The sequence below is a fragment of the Idiotropiscis lumnitzeri genome, chromosome 3 (genome assembly GCF_059441095.1).
Source record: "Idiotropiscis lumnitzeri isolate Australia: NSW breed Sydney's pygmy pipehorse chromosome 3, RoL_Ilum_1.0, whole genome shotgun sequence".
NCBI lineage: Eukaryota > Metazoa > Chordata > Actinopteri > Syngnathiformes > Syngnathidae > Idiotropiscis > Idiotropiscis lumnitzeri.
In genome coordinates, this window is record NC_142393.1 from 24,269,433 (window position 1) to 24,288,824 (window position 19,392).

General features: G+C 42.2%; 1 protein-coding gene and 1 long non-coding RNA gene across 2 annotated transcripts; one reads left to right on the forward strand and one right to left on the reverse strand.

Annotated features, from left to right (window-relative positions):
• Positions 1–1,852: 1,852 nt before the first annotated feature.
• LOC148340544 (uncharacterized) lies at positions 1,853–5,250 on the reverse strand. Its single transcript, XR_015842596.1, has 3 exons — positions 5,168–5,250; positions 3,593–3,702; positions 1,853–2,253 (listed from the first exon to the last, which is right to left on the reverse strand). It is a non-coding gene; the product is annotated as an uncharacterized LOC148340544 (long non-coding RNA).
• A 78-nt stretch (positions 5,251–5,328) lies between these two features.
• On the forward strand, positions 5,329–19,020 carry ada (adenosine deaminase). Its single transcript, XM_088290869.1, has 11 exons — positions 5,329–5,484; positions 7,731–7,792; positions 8,388–8,510; positions 11,583–11,726; positions 11,807–11,922; positions 13,477–13,601; positions 13,952–14,023; positions 14,482–14,583; positions 17,247–17,314; positions 17,398–17,527; positions 18,561–19,020. Exons 1-11 carry the CDS (start codon positions 5,440–5,442, stop codon positions 18,663–18,665), a joined length of 1,092 nt encoding a protein of 363 aa, XP_088146995.1. The 5' UTR covers positions 5,329–5,439; the 3' UTR covers positions 18,666–19,020.
• The last annotated feature ends 372 nt before the right edge of the window (positions 19,021–19,392 follow it).

Here is a 19,392-nt window from a genome sequence, read left to right on the forward strand (position 1 = left end):
GCAAATGAATTAAAAATAAAGACCAAAGATATATTATATTACAATATATTATATACATATTCTTGGCCTTGGCCGTGAATCTAAAAATAATTGCGATCCTGCTTCTGCTGATCCTCCTTGAGATATTTCTACAGCTTAATTGAAGTCCACTTGTGCTAAAGTTAGTGTACTGGACATGATTTGGACAAACACTTGTCGATATAGAGTCCACAGTTGACATTGCATGTGGGGGCACAAGCCAAGCAGAACGTGCCTGAAGAACTCTGAGACATAATTCCTCAAAGGAATGTTCAATTTAAATGATTTCTTTCATGATTAAAACAAAAGTCAACCCACATGCAGGCCTTTTAGGGGTGAAATCATTTCAACTTCAATTTCACGAGTTCCTGCGTGTTGGTTTCCAACAAGATACGAAACTTTTGAAAGACAATGAAAGGCAAGGCAGTTTTATTTCATACGCAAGGCTACTCAATGTGCTTCACTTAAGAAAATACACAACACCTACAAGCGTATACAAACACAGCTGTTAACAACATTCAAAAGCAAAGCCGTGAAAACATACAAAAATAATATTCTACAGCTAATTGGGAGCCAGTGAAAAGTATTTGCGACGGGAATATTATGTTGTGATCGAAACCCGAGCTGCAGTGCTCTTAAAGCGTTAAAGACTGGAAAAGGTGTGTGCAGCATTTCTTTCTTTTTTTGGTTATGTCTTTATAAAAGTCTCAAAGTGGAAAAGTTTGAAGCGATAAATTCTCAAACAGCTGGAAAACAAGGCCCGCTTACATAACAAATGTCGGAAAGCTTTCCACGTGATTCCAGTTGAATGTTTTTGTGCTAGAATGACGTTACTGATGGCAACTGCAGACAATATCGCTAATGGTGCATGAAAGTAATTTTTTATTAAACTATATAAATCTTAATAGGATTTGAGTGTAGTATTGAGAGTAGTGTGTTACAAAAGGGGAAGGAAACTCTGACATGACAGCCAGAGTGTGGACAGTGGCTTTGGGCTGTTGTGTTCGCTTTAGAGTGCTTGATTGTCGCAGCGTGGAAAAGCCTCGCAATTAACCATTGCAGTATATTCCAGCCACCAAAGGCTGTAAGCTTATCAATTTTTGCAGCTCAAACATGTAGTTGTGTGTAGGCATAAGAAATATGCCAGACAAAGTAGCATACATTTTGCAAGGTCATAGCAGTGGTATTTGATTGACAGTTGAGCAGGGTGTAGTTTTAGCAAATTCAGCAAACACCCCCACATCATCTGAGAGCAGAGAGAAGAGCTTGATTTTTCACCATTTTCAAGCTTCATTTTATAGACCTGCCTCTTTTGTTGAAATTCAATGGTTTGCCGAATGAATTAATACATTTTGTATGTTAATTACTTTAAATAAACAGTAACTTGTGTCTAATGTATGGCCCTAACACAGTTGAAAAACAAATATTTTCCCAAGTGTCAGGCTCGCTTGTAGCGAGGTGAAGGAGGAAGAGAGAAGGACCCAAAATGCAGGGAAGCCAGGCAAAAGGTAACTTAAAGGGGGTTTAATTAATGCAAACAATGAACTCGGGGAAACAAACGTACAAAGTGCAAAGCAATGAGGATGACAAAGAACGCGACTGGACAGACTAAACTTGACGAGGAAAACAGGGACAGTGAGAAATAACCTATGCGCGAGACCGAGACCGAGACCGGGACCGGGACCGGGACCGGGACCGGGACCGGGACCGAGACCGGGACCGGGACCGGGACCGGGACCGAGACCGGGACCGAGACCGAGACCGGGACCGAGATCGAGATCGAGATCGAGATCGAGATCGAGATCGAGATCGAGATCGAGATCAGGAATCGGCCGCGACAATCAGGGAAAGGAAGCAATGTCCCGACCACGAGCCGTCGGTCCTGAGCGCTTAAGTAGTCCGGGTGATTGACAGTCAATGTGACACAGCTGCGTGACTGATGAGGAACCGGTGTGTGGCTGGTGGGCGCGTCTCTCATGCAACGATGACAAGGGAAGGGAACGAGCGCTGGAGGAAACGCCCCCACTCAGCTGGGACAACAAAACAAAGACATGACATGACCGAACGGGTCATGACACCAAGAAAACTTGGCTGAATTATTTTTTCTTTTTCTTTTTTTTTTTGGTCCATTCATTCCAGCTGAATGTGTGAAAATGCCACCATGCTGCTGTAGGAAGGCCCAGGAGAATGTTGACTTCCGGATGTACATGCGGGTCAATGACTTCAAGGTCATGGCTGCGCAGAGAGAAAGTGAGGACATCGGACAGCCTCAATTACTTCATTACTCATTCTATAGTATCTTTTGCTTATACAGATCATTTTAATATGATTACATTAATAACAGTAAAGACACTTTCACATATTTTTTCCCTGATTTTGCCATTTTTTATGCTGCTGTGGTGCTGTACGTGTGAATGTTTCCCATTCTGGGACAGCCTTGCTTGAAGTCCTAGTTTTAAAATGTTATTTTATATATATATATATATATATATATATATATATATATATATCCGTGCATCAAAACTGGAGTATACCTGTATTTATAAGGAGGTAGGAGTGCCTTCTAGTGGTCAAGTTGCATTATTACCATCTACTACATTTTATTTCTATGATTTATTAGTTGCTGTCTTTTGAAAGGAATAAAAGATCAACCACTTAAGTGTTATTTGCCTCACAAAACAATAATTTGCTTCAGCAGCTCAACATATCATATTATTACTGATTTAATTTTTCCTCAATAAATGGACAATAACTTCACACAGAGACATTAGAAATATGAACAGAAAAAATGACATAGCGCAGGGGTTGGGGATTAAATTGTGTCTATGAAATGAACATCCATCCATTATCTGTTCCGCTTCTCCTTACGAGGGTCGCCGAGGGTGCTGGAGCCCATCCCAACTATCATCAGGCAGTAGGCGGGGTATACCTGTGCTCACACTCATACCTAGGGCCAATTGAGAATATCCAGTCAACCTGCCATGCATGTTTTTGGAATGAGGGAGGCAACCGGAGTACCGGGAGGAAATCCACACAGGCACGGGGAGAACATGCAAACTCCACTCAAGAAGGCTGGAGTACGACATAAATATCCATCCATCCATCTTCTGTACCGCTTCTCCTCACTAGGGTCGCGGGGGTGCTGGAGCCTATCCCAGCTTTCTTCGGGCAGTAGGCGGGGGACACCCTGAACTGGTTGCCAGCCAATTGCAGGGCACACAGAGACGAACAACCATCCGCACTCACACTCATACCTAGGGGCAATTTACAGTGTTCAATCGGCCTGCCATGCATGTTTTTGGAATGTGGGAGGAAACCGGAGTACCCGGAGGAAACCCATGCAAGCACAGGGAGAACATGCAAACTCCACACAGGATGGCCGGAGCCGGGATTGGACCCACGCCCGATGCTGTCTCTCACTGTGAGGCCATCGTGCTAACCAGTCGGGCCACCGTGCCGCCCGACATGAATATAATAATAATAAAAAAAGACAAAATACAAATATATCAGTCGGTCACTGATGATGTCGTGGTACATCCATCTTGTGTGCGGGCAGCGTGGGTTTGGTTCTCACTCAGTGACGGTGTCTATGTCTACCCTGTGACTGGCTGGCGACCAGTTCAGGGTGTAGTGCGCCTTTCGCCCGTAGTCAGCTGGGATAGGCTCCAGCACCCTCCCGCAACCCTGTACAGGATAAGCGGTGTGGATAATGACACATGACACAAATCCATCAATTGGCTGATTTTTTATTTTTTCATCTTAACGTGTGAATAAAATTTTAAATTACAATAATAATAGTAATAATAATAATGATAATAATAATATACGTGCTATAGGAAAAGCTTCTTAAAAAAAGAGTCTCTGAGTTATTTCATTCAAGTTGCTGTCAAACTAAACATACAGTGAAGCTACATCTTGTGGACTATATTCAAAACCACATGACTTTTCGTTGGGAAATGCCACTTAGCTTAATGCTAACAGACAATATTAAATGCCACGGATGGCCGAACAAAACGTGCATCAACCCTACTCTGTAGCTATAAATCTTTCAGAAATTGAATTTTGAACACAAATGGTGCATCAACACAAGTAGACAGACAGTATAACAATACTAACAGGCATTTGTTCTTTATCCTCTATGAAAAACGACTAATTGTAGTACAGCATACCAAGGAGTTGCGACCTCTTCAGGTATCCGTGTTATACTGCCCCCTGGTGGCCAAGGTCTACACAACTGAAGGAGGCCCACTGAATTAGAGCATTGGAACAATTTGGTTTTATGAAGGATGATAGTGGAAAGTGCTATTTTTCTAATTAAAATCACACATTAAGGCCACATTAGGAACAACAATTCTATGTGTTCATAAATCAGTCCTTCGTGGCCACAAATTAAAATGTTGTACATGTTATATCATGTTGTGGTCACAATTGATTGTTTGCCCCAGGGGTGCTCCATAAATGTGTCCAAAACGGATTAAAAAAAACAACAGCCCATGCTGATATTCAAATTTGTCTGTGATTGTGCAATGCAAGCATACTTTTGTCTTCATGCTTGAGCAATCTGAGATTTTACCGAGCCTGGGTGTCTCTCACAGTGACAGCAGAAGGTTATGAGGCACAACGTTTAGAGTTTTACCGCTGATGTGGACATTTTTACAACCATAAGGCTCCGAACTGATAAGGAATTTATGACATGTTAAAGAGTCTTGATTTCATATTATCTGATAAACGTTATGACACAGCACTATTCCCATGCTGAGTTGAATATAATTAGGCTTCCCATTGCGAGAGCACGTGTGCCCTCGAGCTGATTGGCTGCGATGACCCAGCATATATAACACTAAAATCACTAATCTATTGCACTGTCGTTGATTAAAATGATACGCACATGGAGGCATCTCCAGACTTTTACAAAATAAACCAAAAATATCAGTTTACCATTTCAATCGTGTTATCCGTTCCTGCTTCGACTCTCCTGACAATGCTCGCAACACGTGCAACCCACCTACATTCTCAAATTTACTCAATTCAAAGAAATGGTTTTCCCACTAATGTAATGAGCCAATTATATTGTTTGTCTGAATTTCCACATTTTTTAAACATTTTTTTCAATAGTTATGTTTTCTGTTGAAATATAAATTTCACTCACCCTTGGAAGGAAAGAAAACCTGAAACAAGCTATTTTGGTTTCTGTTTCCTCAATGGCTCTACCTCGGACTTTGCTCACCGTGCAATTTCCACCCGGAAGTAGGTGTGACGTCATGGTGAACAGTCGCCTGTAGTAGAGTATAGCACCGTCACAAAGGCGTGTCCCGCGGGTGTGTGGTGAGTTGTGCGTGTTGTGTGCGCTTACATTCACGAGTAGCGCTCCATGCGGTGGCCGTCCGCTCCTCAGGCAGCTCCGTGTCACATTCCAACAGCATGTCTGAGCTCAGTGGCCGGCAGGATGTGTTCGCTAAGCCCAAGGTACGTCTAGTCGCCTCGCTGACGTCCGAGCGTGGCGCGGGTCGTGGATTTTGACACACTTTTTACGCACGACGCGAGAAGAATGGTTCGGGGAAGGGAAACATCCTCTTTGTTTTCTATTTTGTACATCAATAAAGTGGCACCCTGCAAGAGTCATAATGGGTTAAAAGGCTGAAATAAAAACGCGGGGGGTGTGTCCTAACGGCTGTTTCGAGGTTAAGAACCGCGCGCAATGAGTTAGTTTGGGGGGTACAAGCAGCGCAGGCAAACGCAGTCTGCCCTGTCGATGTTTTCCACTGGATTATTTTATATTTAAAGTCTGCGAGGTTTTATGATCTAGATATTTACCGTGATTAGGATGTTGTAACTGTGTTAGCGTTGGTAAGTGATAGACTATGGTGCATTACGACTTGCATACACATTTGGGTCATTTGGCATCATGGGCCGACTACTTTGACAGGAATGCGTTTTGATAATCGACTTTACGAAAAAAGAAGAGATCAGTGCCAAGATGAGGCACATTTTGTGGCCGGAATTGGTAACAAATTTGACTGTATTCATTTTGCACATGCAATTGAAATGTTCGTCTTCTGGTTAAGTTTTTTTTTAAGCCCATTGAACACCCATGTATAGTTTAGAGGTAAAACAATTAATCAATTAATTGACAACTATTCAATTATACAATTAATTAACAACTGTTCTGCTCATCAAATCATTTGGAGACCAAATCCTCTTATTTCAGCCTGTCAGCAGTAAATATTCTCCAATTGCTGTTTTCTGCCATGAAAGCACTTTCATTATTGTTCTTAACTTCTCTAAAATGTCATTGTGACTTGACAACAATAGGAAAATACAAGTCCTACAATGACAACTGTTGACAAACAATGGACAAATAGCATGAAATATGTACCTTTGCGTAATGTTTTTCCTGCATGTTTCATAATTTGTAGACGTGACATTGGGCAAAAAGTCAAATTGCAACTTTCATGCTGCCTGATGCTATAATTCTCCACTGCACGTGCTCTTTGGGTTGGGTGTGCGTGTGTGCGTGTGTGTGTGTGGGGGGGGGGGTGGGGGGGTGTGTGTGAGTGTGTCTCAGCACACGCTGTGCATGCTCAATGCCCTAAAGTTGATAAGGCAACAGGAATTGGCATCAAGAGGGGAAGTGAAACTGTCTAACTGTACAATGACAAAGCATCATGGCTGCTAGATATAAACCCATTAAATGTGAATTAGCTGTCGGGTCAGCATCCATCCTTCATGCTGTCATCCTATTACAGGATGAGCTCATGGCTGTCAAGCTAGAACACAAGCATGCTTTTGATTTGACTGCACATGAGGCGAAATATTAGGAACACTACTACACTGTATGTGACCTTAATGAGGACAAGTACTGGACGAGAAGGTCTCTACACATGTCTGAACACATCTAGGCCAGTTGCTATCTTCTTTTTTTTTTTTAGCCAGTTCTCATGTTGAATCTCAAAGAAGCCCCCAACAGCATGCAAAGAAAGCATTTTATTATGGCCATCAAATAACGTGCACAAAATGTTAATTTGAATCCACAAAATAGGTATAGTGTGAACACTGAATCCAAATGAATCTGATTAATATCATTCCTGGACCGTTTGGTATGCAAATGGAGCTCACCTTCTCTAGAAACAGTACGGTGGAGGACGTCATGTTTTGCACTAACTAACAAAGGTGGGCTCCATTTGCTGAAAGGCGAGTTAGCCATGGAAATAATATTCAAATTTGGATTTTGTAACCCTACGATTGGCTGGCAACCAGTTCAGGGTGTACCCCGCCTACTGCCCGAAGAAAGCTAGGGTAGGCACCAGCACCCCCACGACCCTCGTGAGGAGAAGAGGTTCAGATAATGGATGGATGGGTGGATAGATTTTGTACCCACTTTAATTTTGTGGCCACCAGTTAGTATTTTGTGCGCATGTTATACAGTCCCTATTTCATGGATAAAAATTCCCATTTCATGCACGTCATACCAATTCCAGTGTAGTCAAATTTTTTTTAAAATCCCGCAAAGTTATGTCTGAGGCTCCATAAACATCTTGAGTGGCCGGTGAGTGTCTAGTCGGGAGTGTGAACTTTGACCCTCCTTTCCGAAGTTAAATACTGGCGGTATTTCTGGATTGAGTACACCGCCACACCACAAAAGCTCCACTCATCTTTTCAGCTAATTGTGTAACAGACTATTTGTTACTAATACGCTGCCCGCTTCTCTACAGGTTGAGCTCCATGTGCACCTCGATGGAGCCATCCGACTGCAAACGATTCTTGATGTCGCTCGGTAAGTCACTTTAAGCCTTCACTTCATCGTTAGACCGTTTCATGACAAGTGCCACTAGACGATGACAATATCATTGCTTTATTACAGAGCTTCTGAAACTTTTGCACCAATTATCATATAATTTTGGCTATTTATGGGCAGGCCCAGCACTTATCCCCTTGTAAATACAGTGAACTGTATATTTGTCATATGTTTGACATTCTTTTATTATTGCTATTCATAGTTTTTAATTGTACTTTACAATATGTTTGTACAATAAAAAGCAACTTATTCCATGTATTCTGAATAGAACATTGGAAAATAATCCACAGTCAGAAAAGTCCATGGCATGCTTACGTGATTTATCGTATGATTAAAAAGATTGTTCCTGATGCCAATTTTTCATAACCTTGTCCACGATATAGAAAAACACAAGACATAGAACGGAAGAAATAATACACACAGTCTGAAAAGTCCCATTAGTCCAATGTGGCATTCGCCTCCTCCATCCATGTTTCATCTTTATAAATTTTTGGTTGTAAACTGCATCAACCATGTTGTCTTGTTTCTCTACACTAAACATTCCAAAGTGTTTGTTTTTTATTTGTCCTGGCAGGAGACGCGGCATCCATCTGCCGGCTGACACAACGGAGGAGCTGAGGCAGCTCATCATTCTCCGGAAGCCGGCCACACTCACTGAGTTCCTGGGAAAGTTTGCCGAGTACATGCACGTCATTGCGTGAGTGCTTGGATTCCTCTCGCCCCTAACGCAAGTTGAAAGTGGAATTTTTAAAATTAAAGCAGGAATTGATAAAACTGACGAATGGGAACTTGAATGTAGTCGTAGGGGCAGGGGTGGAGCTACATGGTGGCCACGTCCAGGGGGGCATTTTGATAAACGCGATTCTGTTGTAAAGATAATTAGTTCCACACAAGCAGGAGCAAATCTAAGTAAAAAGCAACATTTACAATTGTGAAGAATTGAAAAGATAGTTCTATGTGATTTTTTTGTCCTTCTTAGATATGATTGGCTGGTGAATTCACTTTTAGCTAGTGAATCAATGCATGAGACAGATGTAGACTATAATATAGTACGAAAGCAAAGCAATGGCCAAGAAAAAGGCATTATCTAGTCAATTAAAGGGATTTTTCATAAATATAGGCCATTTGCCGTTGTTTGTGGATTCTATGTTTTGTAAAGAGCCAAAATTTAACTTGTGAATGAGCTTCAAATACGCCGCAAATCAAATAAAGCCCCAAAAAGTTGGTTTGGCTATTAAGGTTGTGTAGTGCCCGCTTGCATGGGCAAGGAGATCCCTCCTTTTTTTGCATGGATGTGGAAATGAAAAATTCAATGTTTATACAGTGCTACCTTGAGATGCAAGTTTAGAGCATTTTTTTTTTTTACCGCGCTTGGGACTCAAAACACTCGTATCTTAAATCATAATTCCGCATCAAAATGATTGAAAATGCCATCAATCCCTACCAGCCTCCCCCGCAATTTTTTAAAAATGATAAAAATAGCACTCGAAAATATACAATACTTTTAAACACACTTTGTTCTTGAACACACTGGTCTGTGCACCTTGGCCACCTTGGGGCAATATAAAATGAAAATACTGTATTGAAAGCTCAACTCCTCTCTCGGTTTCCCAATAGGGTACTAGTTTTATATTAGTTGTTCTTCCCAGAGGATAAAGAATATGTGCCTGTTTGTGTTCACTTATCCACTGCCTAATGGGTAACAACACTGCTACATAAATGCTACTTATTAGCCCATGTATATATATATATATATATATATATATATAAATATTTGTGTATATATATGCATAGGAGGGGCTTTATAATGAGTTGTAACAATACTTCGTACATTCTACTATTATTGTGGACAAGCCCATTGTTTATTATTGAAAATATATTCTTGTTTTACCAAGTAAGAGTATATTCATTTTTATTCTTAATATTTCATTCATTTCTTTGAAAATGTTCCAAATTTCCAGCCCTCTGCAAGTCCATTCATGATTAATGGCGAAGATTTCTCAGCATTCATGAGTCCCGGTCCTCCTCTGCAGGACGGGTGAAAGTTCACTCACGCAGGCTGGTTATCATACACGTGTCGTGGATTTACGACATATGTGAAAAGGGCATCGTATCAAATGATGCGCAGCGCGTAAGTAATTCCGTTACCATGGCAACCAAAGCCCATTTCCCCGTTTGAAGGCTCCATCTCGCGGCTGTGAAAGCTGCAACAATGGCGAGCCTCTCCGTTGAAAAGGACCTCAGTGCGCTTTTGACAATGTATGGAACACGCCAGCTGAGTATAGCGCATGCACTGTGCAAATGCCGTTGGTAATGTTTAGGGAGCTCAGTGAGACAACAGCTGCGTTTCAGCGCAAATGCTGGAAGCTCCATTGCTCGGCTTCCATCATGTGACACCGCCGCAGCCCAAAGTGAGAGAATAAAAAGCAGGCGTGAGCTGCGCTTGGCCTCGTAAATTAATGAGAAGAAAGCTGGACTCTCTGACAAGCCTTGCATCCACCTCTAATACGCACACGCTGCACGTATTTAACATTAGAACAATCTGTGGGCACGCCACCAAGCAAAAAATTCACAAAAACTTCAAACCCCGTTTATTTCAATGAAGTTGGGACGTTGTGTTAAACGTATAGAAAGACAAAATGCAATGATTTACAAATCCTTTTCAACCTATATTCAGCTGAAAACGAGAAAAGCAAGATTTTAATTTTCAAACTGATAAACTTTACTATTTGTAAATATTCACTCATTTTGAATTTGGTTCATGTTTTCCACTCCATTTTACAGCCCCTTGACTTTTAACAACACTCAAAAAGTGTTTGAGCATTGAGTGGAGTTCTTTCCCATTCTTGTTTGACGTTCAACTTGAGTTGCTAAACAATTTTGGTTGTCGTATTTTGCAGGTCTGGACTGCTGGCAGGCTAGGTTAGTACTTGTAGTCTTTTACGATGAAGCCAACACATAAAGAATAAGACTCAGCATTGCCTTACTGAAATAAAAACATTGCTTGGATGTGAACCTTGCATCTTCACAGATGTGAAAGTTCTCCATGTCATCACAAATGCTGGCTTTTGAACTTTACACTGGTCACGCCCAGACGGTCCTTTTACTCTTTGGCCCGGAGGACATAATACGTCCATGAGTTTCAAAAACAATTTGAAATGTGGACTCATCAGACCAAAGCACACTTTTCCACTCTGTGTCAGTCCATCTCAGATGAGCTTGGATCCGGAGAACCCGACCGACTGGCTTTCTGGGTATTATTGAGAAATGATTTGCACACTCAAGTTTCAACTTGCATTTCTTGATGTAGAGACATGTTAACCGGCCAAGGTTTGGGTTCTGTGTTGTGAGTCAACTTGATGCCGGTTTTTGCAGTGCCGCCTCAGGTATCAGATGTCACTGGTATCCAGCCTGGTTGTTTTTCTTTTGTGATTTCTCTAGAATCTCTGAATCTTTTGATGATATTATAGACGGTAGATTGTATGTTGAGAAAGGTTCATGAACTATTTGATCATGCATTTGTTTTACAAAATAATGACCCCCGCCCCATCCTAGCTGAAGATCTACTCAACTTTTGTCTAAGTATGACGTGGGCCACCGTAAAAACAAGTGACGCTGCTGCCTTCATTGATTGCTTTTTTTGGAAAGTTTCAGTAGTTCAGATGACGCATCAGCAGTAGCACATTGTTTCGGTTCAGTCATGGCAATAAAGTTTATCTGCAGCAACGAAGGCCAAAGTCATTAAGTGTGTTTTTCTTTCATTCCACAGCGGAGATCGAGATGCCATAAAGAGGATCGCTTATGAGTTTGTGGAGGACAAAGCGAAGGAAGGCGTGATTTACGCGGAGGTTAGATACAGTCCGCACTTTCTGGCCAACTCTGATGTGGATCCCATCCCGTGGAACCAGGCAGTGTACGTTACGGCCTTACTTCCTTCAAACACATGCTTGTGTGCCTTTAAAGTCGTCAAGTTATTTACTTCTCTCATTCCAGGGGTGACCTGAGTCCGGATGAGGTGGTCAGCCTGGTCAACGCGGGCCTCAGAGAGGGAGAGAGGGCCTTCCATGTCAAAGTCAGGTCCATTCTTTGCTGCATGCGCCACATGCCAAGTAATGAACTGCTCACGCTCCAAACCGCCTTGTGAGATAAGGTTATCCAAAGCCGATTAGATAACAAGCAGGAGCAACGCACAGATCAAATTTCACAAATCTACGACCAGTGGTGGCAAAAGTATTCACACTCTGTACTTAAGACCTAGTACAGGTACTTACGATATAAAACGTATCCTCATGTGCTGATTCAACTCGACTACAGCAATGGATGTAATCCTTCTATGGCTGAGGTGGAAAACCTGCAGCGGTTATCAGAGGAAGTGTAGCAAAGAGGAAAAGCATTACAACTTGTTGATACAAAAGCCATCCCCGTGAAGACATCCCGATCAGCTCGCTACTTGTCATATTATAGATCATATTTATGATTATGTAGCTTTTGGACATGTCATGAAATCCAATATGTAACTTGTCGCTGCTGAATAGTTTGTCCGAAAAATGTCGGTCCCTGTAGGCAAGTAAATGTGATGTTTACAGCTTATTTTAAAGTCAATATTTCGTAGATTTAAATAATCAAGAGATGATAAAGAAAATATGCACATTTTAAATAGAACGTTTTGACTTGGGTTTATGTCCCCTTAAAGTAGAAGTAAAAAGCACAAAAATAGGACGATTTTTTTTTTTTACTGTCAAATATATATCTATACTGTATTAAATATATATATATATATATATATATATATATATATATATATATATATATATATATATATATATATATATATATATATATATATATATATATATACAGTCATTCAATATTTTTATTTGTGAATGCTCCCTGCCTTACAGACCTCGATGCTTCTGCTGTCCTGTTTTGTTCCCCCTCATAATTCTTCAAGAACTCAATCAGTCGTCGCTGAGGTTAAAAAAGAACAAAAAAAACTTATAAGCCTGTTTACAAATTAAGGAGTAAAGCGAACCAATATCTGTTATTAAATGAAATGAGTAAAGGTAGAAAGTCATCATAAATACAGTAAAGGAAAGCACAGATTCCTAAAAATGTAGTTGTGAAGTCCACGTGAACTTTTTTTTTGTTTTATTTCCTGCAGCTGCAGTTTCCTGTTCTGTCAAATTCTTTTTATTCGACACTTAGAGGATGTCTTGTTTTGTCATTAGAAGGGCCCATCTCACTGCATGAGGCCCGGTGGATTTGTGCAGGGTCATTCACCAGTTTTGAAATGTCAAGTAATCCATGTGCGATGAATACAGAAACATGGGCTTGTCTTTGTCATCAGACAAAATGTACCAAGTACTAAATGTTATTTCTCATTTATTTAAAATTGACTTAACCCACTTAAATATCATAATTTTTTAATTATTTAATCTTTAATTGATTTAATAAATATATTTAATTCAATTATTTGTTTTATTGCATTGAAGAGGGGAGCTCTCCAATATCCTGGAATGACCATAAATTATCATACGCTGAGTATGCCAAATCATATTTGGATACAAAGGACAGTAATGTGCCCATATTGTCTTGATGTGACTTAGCGAGCACAAGGGCGAGGATGGCGGGAGGGTAAAGTGCGTCCATTTTGAATTGTGCAGGCTGGTCGGCAGAAGTGGTGGAACTTTGTAAGAAATATCGCCACGAGGGAGTGGTGGCCATCGACCTGGCTGGTGATGAGTCACTCAACTGCGAGGCCTACCCGGGACACAGGAGAGCCTATGAGGTGAGCCGCTCTCAGAACAAACGCTACTGTGAGCCTCTTCCGCAAAAGAGGCCGACTTTTATGCAGGGAGAAGGCCGTCATTCGGATCGGCGCTTGAATTTGGCTTAGTGTTGGAATAAGGGAACTATAGGATTTAGTTTGTTTGTTATTAAACATTTGCTACAAATTTTATTGAACTTGTATATTCACTATATGGTAATTGAGTCATTATTTCGTTTTTAATGTTCCAATTATAAGGGCAGTGTTAATGTTCATCTGGAAAGTGAAACTGTTTTGAATTGTGAAAAAAGGATGGCCAAACAAGGTTTACCAATGTAATGTAACTGCGTTGTGTTGTATGCCCCTGCCAGGAAGCAGTGCGCTGCGGGATCCACCGGACAGTTCATGCGGGCGAGGTGGGCGCGGCCAGTGTTGTCAAGGAGGTAAGCTATTGGCCGGTCACGACAGTGACACATTCCTGACAGAGGTGGAAGAACGTTTCACACTTTCAGCTGACGCACAAAGCTTAACAGTAATCATGATGAATTGACGCAAAACATATATTTATACCTGAAGTATGTACTATAAACCCCTTTCCATGGCGGGGGTTGCGTTCCAGATCACCCCTGCAATAATACTCCCTAGGTTTGTTTATATTGTATTTACAGCACTTATTTTTTTAAGGGACTTAAAGAGACTTTTAATGCTATACAAACACATTTAATCACATATAACATGTTGAGAGAGAGCGATGGATAAAATGTGTTTGCAATAAATAAATTATTATTTTTTTCATAACTAACAAACGTATCATCTGAAAATAAAAACTCAAAATTGTCCATAGGTGTCTCTTGCCTATTTGATGTTGTCACTTCCTGATGGGTCTTGTCTGACATTCCAGGCTGTGGAGGTGCTGAAGGCCGAACGCGTGGGGCACGGTTACAGAACCCTGGAGGACCGCGTGCTTTACGAGCAACTATTGGCTCAAAACATGCACTTTGAGGTGAGCGCGGGTCCAAAATGCTGACCGGACAAGATTGGTTGCATTCGTCATGCTTATGTTGTTGACATCACAGTCCCACTCTTTGTCAGCAGTTTTTTATTTTCACAACTCCACAAGGGTTTGTATTTTGTGCACGCACTACGTTGAATTTGTGGCCACAAATTAGCATTTTGTGTGCACCTGATAGCTACAGGTTGAGTTAAAAGTAACGAGCCATTAAAATTTGGTAATTAGAATTAGAATTAGAAATCCCTTTATTGTCATTGTACTCAAGTGTGCAACGAGATTAGAGGGCTCCCCTCTCCAGTGCAATACAACAATAATTCAGATAAATATATAAATTAGATAAATAAATAAGAGAGTGCAATGGAATTTAGTACTGAATAGGGTATATAAAAACACATCACAATGCTGTTCTGCAAGGTAAGGGTGGTTGTGTGTGTGTGTGTGTGAGGGTTTAGAATGGAGATGGCTCTTGGAAAGAAACCGTTTCTCAGTCTATTGGTCCTTGATTTGATGCACCTGTAGCGACTGCCAGAGGGCATCAGGTCGAACAGGTGTGAGTTTGGGTGGGTATTGTCTTTGACGATGTTGAGAGCCCTGCTGAGGCACCGGGCGGTGTAGATGTCCGACAGTGAGGGGAGAGGGCAGCCAATAATCCTTTGCGCTGTTTTGACCGTCCTCTGGAGCCTCACTCTGTCCACCTCAGTGCAGCCGCTGTACCAGGTGGAGACACAGTACGTCAGCAGGCTCTCGATGGACGAGTGGTAGAAGGCCAGCAGCAGCAGCTTCCTGTCCAGGTTGAAGTTCCTGAGGACTCTCAGGAAGTGCAGACGCTGTTGGACCTTCTTTACCACTGCTGTGGTGTTGTGTGTCCAAGAAAGGTCATCGAAGATCTGTACTCCCAGGAACTCCACACACACGCCTTCGATGCAGAGGGGGGGCGGCACCGTCTTGTTCCTCCTGAAGTCGACGACGATCTCCTTTGTTTTTGCAATGTTGAGTTGCAGTCTGTTGTCCTCGCACCAAGCCGTCAGTCTCTGGACCTCCTCTCTGTAGGCTGTCTCGTCACCTTCCGAGATCAGACCGACCACTGTCGTGTCGTCGGCAAACTTGACGATGGTGTTGTTACTGTGGGCCGGGCTGCAGTCGTAGGTGTAGAGGGCATATAGGAGAGGGCTCAGCACGCATCCTTGAGGGGAACCGGTGCTCAGCGTACGGGTGGAGGACGTGTAGGGGCCGAGCAACACAGTCTGGGGTCTGTTGGTCAGAAAGTCCTTAATCCAGATGCGTGTGAGGGCAGGGAGGCCGAGAATGTCCAGTTTGGCGACGAGGATGTCCGGCATGATTGTGTTGAATGCCGAGCTGTAGTCCACAAAGAGCATCCTTGCATAGCTCTGCTGTTGTTCCAGGTGGCCCAGCACAACATGCAGAGCAGTGTCGATGGCATCCTCAGTGGATCTGTTAGCCCGGTATGCAAACTGGTAGGGGTCCAGAGTGGGAGGAAGGCAGTCCCTGATGTGCTGGAGAACCAGCCTCTCGAAGCACTTCATGATGACTAGCGTGAGAGCAACAGGACGGTAGTCATTCAGGTGGACGGCGGGTGAATTTGGGTTAACCGCCAGGAGCGCGCGCCTCACATCGTGTTCCTCTACGGTGAGTGGGGGGGAGTTGAGGCATGAGGTGCGGGGGTGTGACGGTTGGGGCGAGTCAAAGCGAGCGACGAAGCTGTTAAGCTCCTCTGCCAGCGATGCGCTCGGGTCTGCAGAGGTCGTGCTGCTGCCACGGAAGTTGGTGATGCTCCGTAGACCCTGCCACACCTCCCGTGGTCTGTTGCTGGCAAGGTGGGCCTCCAGCCTCCTCTTGTAGTTTGCCTTGGCTAGCTTGATGTCTCTGCTCAGGTCAGCACGAGCCACCCTGTACTGGGCTTTGTCGTCTGACCTGAAGGCAGCGTCACGGGCCTTGAGGAGAGAGCGGACCTGGCTGGACATCCAGGGCTTCGCATTTGGGAAGGTCCTGTTTAGGGACACAGTTTCCATGCAGAACTTGATGTAGTCCAGTACACAATGCGTGTAAAGATCAAAGAGGTCCCAGTTGGGCCAGTTCGGGCCAAATTAGAGGTACAATTAGTTCTGTATACTCATTTATTTATTGAAAATGCGGGAAAGGCAATTTTCACATTAGCAAAACTTAAAATATTTAGTTGGATTGCCAAACATTTTGTTGAAGTTTGTTGCATTGAAATTTTGAGTTTGCCTGATGTTTTTATTTTGTAGTGCAATGTATAAAGTATAAGCATTTCACTAGTTTCATTCTGATTAATATTGTGTTTGTGGAATATGAATTAAACTGCAAAATCCAGCCGTTTTTGGCCAACTCAAGGAGGCGGCCAGTTTCCTACTTGCCGTCAACTGAAAATGACATCACAGTTGCTCAGGGCTCAGCTAACAACCAATCATGGTTCGGGTTGCGATCACATGACCAAACTCAAAAAAACATTTTCCCCTTTGAATAATTCGGTGAGGTTCGGGCGAGGGAAGGAGTTACTTTCAATTATGCTTTTAGTGTCGGACAAATATAACGAAGTACCGTATAAGAGAGTGTTTCAATTGTGTGAGAGTTAATGGTGAATTCTGCCACTAATGTCCCCCTCATCCATCCAGGTGTGTCCCATCTCCAGCAAACTGACGGGCGCCTGCGACGCAGACTTCACCAAACATCCCGTCGTCACGTGAGCTCGCGTTCCATTTGCTGCCAAATGTTAAAGCGCTAGTGTGAGTGTGCGAGCGCTCATTTTGCCAATGTGCTGCGTAGGTTCATGAAGGACAAAGCCAACTACTCCCTGAATACGGACGACCCTCTGATCTTTGACTCCACCCTGCAGCTGGACTACCTGGTGGCGCACAAGCACATGGGCTTCACGCAGGACGAATTTAAAAGACTGGTGAGTGCATGCAGCAATTGACAATCCTCCCAAAAAAGTTTGTGCTCGTCGGCTTTCTGGTGAAACTTCAGGATCAACATGAAATGCACCATAACCAAATTTGACCGAGTTTCAACTTTTTTTTCTCCCCAGTACTTTTTGCACAAGTGGCGCTTCCCAAACACGGTGGTTTATCAAACCTTTCACCACAAAGAATGACTCAGCTGTCCAAGTGCCACCATCCCGCTCAGCCTTACAAAACAGTAGCACAGGAGGCCCATAACGAGGCAGAGGTTTCTTAAACTAATAACTGCATCGAATATTATTGCAGGGAATTGCAATCGTAACCATGTGCACAGTTTGAAAATCAACACTGTGCTTAACGATAGGATTTAAAATAAAAATGCGCTTAATGATGCAATTAAGTCAATACAAATTATACCTGGATAGATATTTGAAATCAGTAAAAAATAAAGTTAATGGGTTAAAAAATGAAGTGAATGCAAATGTATTTCAAACTTGTACATAACTGAACTCCATTGGATTTAAAAAAAAATAAAATAAATAGACCACTGTAAATCGTGCAAAGTTTGAGCGTTTAATTCAGTATGTACCACTAGAGGGAGCCTGAGTCCCACACTTTGCGAATCGCTTCGAACACATAGCTCGCTGAAAGGCCAAATTTACAACAGGTATTTGATCCATTAATCACCAATAGAGTTCCACTTCTGCTCATCTGAATCTTCCAGTCTCTCCGAATCTGATGCCACCTGCTGATGTTTGATGCCTCGTCCTGTTCATCAATTGTTGGTGCGTTCGTGTTTAAATGTGAACGGCGTCATAAAGAGGACCAATTCGAACTGAACAAGGACATTTTTTGGTCCATTCACAAATTAACATTATCCATAAAAAAAAAAAAATAAAAAAAACTTTCATCGATAAGTCTCATTGGAGTCTTGATTGACGAGAGTTCAGTTGCCAAATAATCACTTATAAAATAGCCAAGGCCTTTGGCGTGATCTGTAATTTACTTTCTGGTTGTGTTGTTTTGTAGAACATCTGTTCTGCAGCATCTTGCTTCTTACCTGAGCCGGAGAAGTGTGAGCTACTGGGCAAACTTTACAAGGCCTACGGGATGATCCAGAGCACGGCCTTCTGAAGCCTGACCTGCCAGCTGCTCCTGAACCTTGACCTCTCCAGCCGACACACAAGAATGTCTTAATCCTCTTCACATCACTACAACCACCTCAAGCGTGTACGCTGTTCTTACCTCAGTTTCAAGAGACACTATGCAGGTTTGGAAAATGGTGCAGATGTACTTTTTATAACAGTGTTGTTATGCATCATTTGAAAACTATGCATGCATGCATTCTTGAGTTTACATCACGAGACGGGTCAGGGATGCATGTTATTCCTCCGCTCTTGACATTCCAGTAATAGAAAGCACTGTCATTTATTGAAAACACAACAAAATTCACCATTGATCCCAGTAAAACTAGTATGTGTGCAGCCTACTTCTTTGTGTTATGTCTTTTGTATTCATTCACGGACAAGGGGAGAAAATGCCAAATACAATAAAAGCTCCAACAGTTCTGAAGATAAACTTTTGTGTCATCCTAACTGGTGTTAATGACCAACTTTCACTAGCGTTTAAGAATGAGAGAAATTTCAATTGTGCGTATGAGAGCATTTCGAGAGTATGATCATCTATTTAGTTTTCGCTATTACCACTAAAATGATTGCGGTGTACATATTTAATTAGAAGGGTCAATGCAAATGTCAGTTAGTTGCTAAAACCCACTGACAGAGCAAATAAATGGCGACCCACTGAAAGACAGACAAACACAGCCCAATTTCCATGTGTTGTGCAGTTACAAGTGCATAAA